The sequence below is a fragment of the Dromiciops gliroides genome, chromosome 6 (assembly GCF_019393635.1).
Source record: "Dromiciops gliroides isolate mDroGli1 chromosome 6, mDroGli1.pri, whole genome shotgun sequence".
In the NCBI taxonomy this organism is placed as follows: domain Eukaryota; kingdom Metazoa; phylum Chordata; class Mammalia; order Microbiotheria; family Microbiotheriidae; genus Dromiciops; species Dromiciops gliroides.
The window spans coordinates 19,507,860-19,512,340 of NC_057866.1; the positions used below are offsets into that span (position 1 = coordinate 19,507,860).

General features: G+C 36.2%; 1 protein-coding gene across 2 annotated transcripts; it reads left to right on the top strand.

Moving 5' to 3' along the window:
• On the top strand, positions 1-4,030 carry LOC122731643 (olfactory receptor 10AG1-like). 2 transcript variants are annotated; one of them, XM_043971890.1, is made up of 2 exons: positions 1-41; positions 3,100-4,030. In XM_043971890.1, the coding sequence occupies exons 1-2, from the start codon at positions 1-3 to the stop codon at positions 4,028-4,030; spliced, it is 972 nt and encodes a 323-aa protein (XP_043827825.1). The 2 variants fall into 2 exon arrangements, with proteins under 2 accessions (XP_043827825.1, XP_043827824.1); XM_043971889.1 differs by lacking the exon at positions 1-41 and having other exon boundaries at positions 3,056-4,030.
• Positions 4,031-4,481: the final 451 nt, after the last annotated feature.

A 4,481-nucleotide genomic window follows, 5' to 3' on the forward strand; every position in this document is an offset into this window, starting at 1 on the left:
ATGAAATCTCAGTTTCTAAATTTGTTGAAAAACAGTTGTGTGTGCGTGGGGGGGGGGCAGTTTTGAGCTAAATGATTGTGATGATTTTTTTTTTTACTCCTAATACTTAATCTTTTATAGTCTCTTTAAGATCTAATATTATGTATTCTATGCTGGCCAAATCTTTATAAGCAAACGGAAAGGGCATTGCAAAAGTATCAGATCTAACTCCTCAGGATCCAGATATAGAGAGAGGCTGAGCTCTAAGATTCTAGCTCTAAGTGCTTGAACCAACTCCATACTAACCCTCAAAAACCTTAAAGCAAGGAACCCAAAGATTTCTAACTGATTCAGTTTTCTGGATACAGGGATCCTGAGCCTTTTCCTTTGTTTATAAAGTGTTGAAAAACATGTACTATATGATGTTAGAACATAAAGGGACCACAGAAAATCAAGTATTATGATTAGAAGGGAAAATCATGATGAGCTGGTTCAATATGCCCCCATATTTTTTAAACAAATTCAGAACTTTCAACTTGGATTTCAGAATTTGGAGAAAATGTTAACAGTTATGATACTTGATATTTGAAAATAAATAGGATTTTGAGAATAACAATAAAAACAACTATGCTTTCCACCTTTCAGGATGTTTTATTACATTATTTCATTTGTTATGAAACCATCAGGACAAGGAATATTCTTCGTATTGCACAGAGTCAGAGAGAATTTAAGCCATATGTTCTAGGATCTATAAGTTGTTTGTTACAGGACCAGAACTAAAGCCCAGACATAGTGATCACCAAGCCAGTAAACCAGTGCTGCACTCAGTAAAGGCACCTTGTTATAAAGCCAGAGGAAGGGTCATGTTACGGAAACATACAGAAAAGGATAAAGGAAAGAAAAGGTAATGAATGTTTTGGAGTCACTAAGTAGAAAAGCCTTATTGCAGAGGGTGTGTAGTGAAGAAAAGAAAATATTTTTAAGCTAGATTTGTGTACACTTATTTATATTAAATAGTGTTTTATTTTTGCCCTACATTCATTGTACTCAACATTCTATCTTGGCATCTTCTCAAACATCTAGGAAGTTGGGAGATCCTCCAGTTACTCTCTAATATTCTGAGTCTTCTCATTGTGATGGCACACCTAAGCTTTTCCTCACAGAGATATGAACAAACAGTTACTCTCTCCTTCCACTTTAGTTCCTTTCAGAACTATCCTACAATATGTTTCATTCCCTCATGAGTAAATCTGTTCTAGATGTAAAAAGGGACAAAAAAAATTGAAGAACACTTATTAAAACAGATGTGATCACTAATGGAATTTTAGTCAAGATGAAATAGGGAAAGACTATGCAATAGAAGGACTTACAAAAATAAACACAAAGACTGAGAGCTGGAAGGGACAATAAGAGAAGAAACATTAAAGACATATTATGCAGGCAACTTATCTTTGAAATGAAGAAACCAACTCTGAGTTGATAAGTGAATTGCTTTTGATCTCCTTGGTAGTAAGTAAAACAAGTCAGGTTCAGATCCATTTGCTTTTTTTTTTTTTTTTTTTAGGGCAATGGGGGTTAAGTGACTTGCCCACGGTCACACAGCTAGTAAGTGTCAAGTTTCTGAGGGTGGATTTGAACTCAGGTACTCCTGAATCCAGGGCCAGTGCTCTATCCACTGCACCACCTAGCTGCCCTCCATTTGCTTTTATTGTAAATCTGAAGGGCTTTGACCATAGTAGGGTTTATAAAAGCCACTGAAATTTTACTATATACGACATGAAGTAAAATTTTTAGTAATCAAGAAAATTATGAAATATTAAATTAAATCAGCATAGATGAATGTATAGGCATGGGCCTTGTATTCAGTGAACTTGACACTGAATTGGAAGCTCATGACAAATATCTATTAAAAGCCAAAAATGTAAAAGTACATGTAGGGGCAGCTACGTGGCACAGTAGATAAAGCACCAGCCCTGGATTCAGGAGGACCCGAGTTCAAATCCACCCTCAGAAACTTGACACTTACTAGCTGTGTGACCCTGGGCATGTCACTTAACCCCCATTGCCCCGCAAAAAACAAAACAAAAAAAAGTACATGTAGAGCACAGATTATGTGATAGAGGTAACTATATAAATTTTCTCTCCCTCTCTCTCTCTCTCTCTCTCTCTTCCCTCCCTACCCCCCTTAAGGAAGGTCTAACAGAGAGTGGAGATATTTAATTAACCCTTAAATGATGGTTGCTTGGCATCTATGTAACACAGTGTAGGACCTGTGGTCAGGAAGACTCTTCTTCCTTCATTCAAATATGGCCTCAGACAATTAGTAGCTCTGTGACTCTAGCCTAGTCACTTAACCGTGTTTGTCTCAGTTTCCTCATATGTAAAATGAACTGGAAAAGCAAAAGGCAAACCATTCCAGTATCTTTGCCAAGAAACCACCAAATGGGGTCACATTCAGACATAATTGAAAAATGACTGAACAAAAACATGATTGGTGGAATTCTGGTTAGGGTAGAGTATAAATGAAAGTATCCCAACCAAAGAAATGGCAGGAACAAAGCTGAAAAAGTAGAGAAGGAAATGACTTATAAAGTCATTCATAGGTGGAAGAAAGCCTGAAATTTATCTTTTTTCCCACATAATGACCTTAATCACACAATTGGCCTTTATTGAGGAGGACCCTTTGTAATAGGAGGCAGGATGACACAGCAGAAAGAGGGTTAGATCAAAGGATCAGAAGACCTGGTTTAACCCAACTTGTCTAACCTCAATTTACACATTTGGGCCTTAAGGGATTGCAATATGTGACCATTAAATGCTTCTCTAGCTCTATAATGGCAAATATCATACTGAAGACATAAATATCGTATACGGATTTCTCTATATAAGTGATATGATATTTCCCCCATCACTGAATTAAACAGTCGTCTCTTAATATGTAGACATAGAATTGTTTAATGAAGAAAACTAGGGCATTAAACAGAATGTTCACACTTGAAGGGAACTTGGAGATAAATTAGACCACCTACTTGTTTTCATTTAAGTGAAAATAAACTGAGCTGCATGGATTGAGGAAATGATGACCATTCTAAATGTTCTATTCCAACAGATAAAGGGAAGAAAAAACATGGCAAAACGCAACATCAGTGTTGTGGTTGAATTCATTCTTCTGGGATTTGCTGACCTTCCCAACTATCAAGGCTTTCTGTTTAGTATTTTCTTATTTATCTATATGGGTATTTTGGTGGGAAATGGCCTCATTATCATAATTACCAAAATAGATCCGACTCTCCAAATCCCCATGTATTTTTTCCTAAGTCACTTTTCCTTCCTAGAAATCTGTTACACATCAGTGACTCTCCCCAGAATGCTGAGAAACCTTTTAACCCAGAAAAGAAATATTTCCTTTCTGGCTTGTAGTGTGCAACTATGTTTCTTTCTCATTCTGGGAGGCACTGAATGTTTTCTCCTGGCGGTTATGGCTTATGACCGTTACATGGCCATTTGCAATCCGCTAAACTATCCTCTTATTATGAATCCCAAAGCCTGTATCATGTTGGTAGTTGGCTCCTGGATCAGTGCTATCCCAGTTCAGATAGCAGAAACATACCAAATATTTTCCCTGTCTTTCTGTGATTCTAACAAACTCAATCATGTATTTTGTGATGTACCTCCATTACTAAAACTGGCCTGTGGGGACATTTCTGTAAATGAATTCTATTCCTATGCTGGTGCTATATTATTTGCTATGATACCTTTTCTACTGATACTTTTGTCCTATATCAAAATAATCACCACTATCCAGAAACTTCCATCAGCCATGGGGAGACAGAAAGCCTTCTCCACTTGTTCTTCACACCTCATGGTGGTTGTCTTATTTTTTGGGTCTGGTATCATTTCATATTTGCTACCTAATTCCAAAAAATCACCAAGTATAGACAAAATTCTGTCCCTTATCTATTCTACTGTGACCCCAATATTTAACCCTCTGATATACTGCCTGCGGAATAAGGATATCCTTATGGCATTGAAGAAATTCTTACTCAAGTGACTTGAGTCATGAAACATAAATTTATAGATCATTTTCAATCATTTCACAGTTGCTATAGATTATGCTCTTAAATCTCCTTTTGCTGACTTGAAAACATTAGCATCCAAATAAAATTATCTTAAATATTTGTAATGTCTCTTCTCTATCTACATTGATATGACACGTGTCATTGTTTCAGCAAAGGGCAAATTTAGTCTACCTACAATATCTTCTTTAGGAACTTTCTTACAATTTGATACCAAGTGGAAATCTAAAGAATGATGAAGGTTATACAATATCTACTTCATGTAAAATGCCTGAGGACATTATTTGTGCTACCACTTTAATGTTTTCATTTGTTAGCACTGGATCAAGAGTTTAAACCATTTCTCTGTTTCTTTAAATGATAGATATATTGAACAGATGTAATAATCATCTCATTTTCGCTGATTATCCAAGTTCATTGTCATGC

Bases quoted from the DNA above. Each gene is read 5' to 3' on its own strand.
- LOC122731643 (XM_043971889.1), top strand. From the start codon at position 3,056: ATGATGACCATTCTAAATGTTCTATTCCAACAGATAAAGGGAAGAAAA.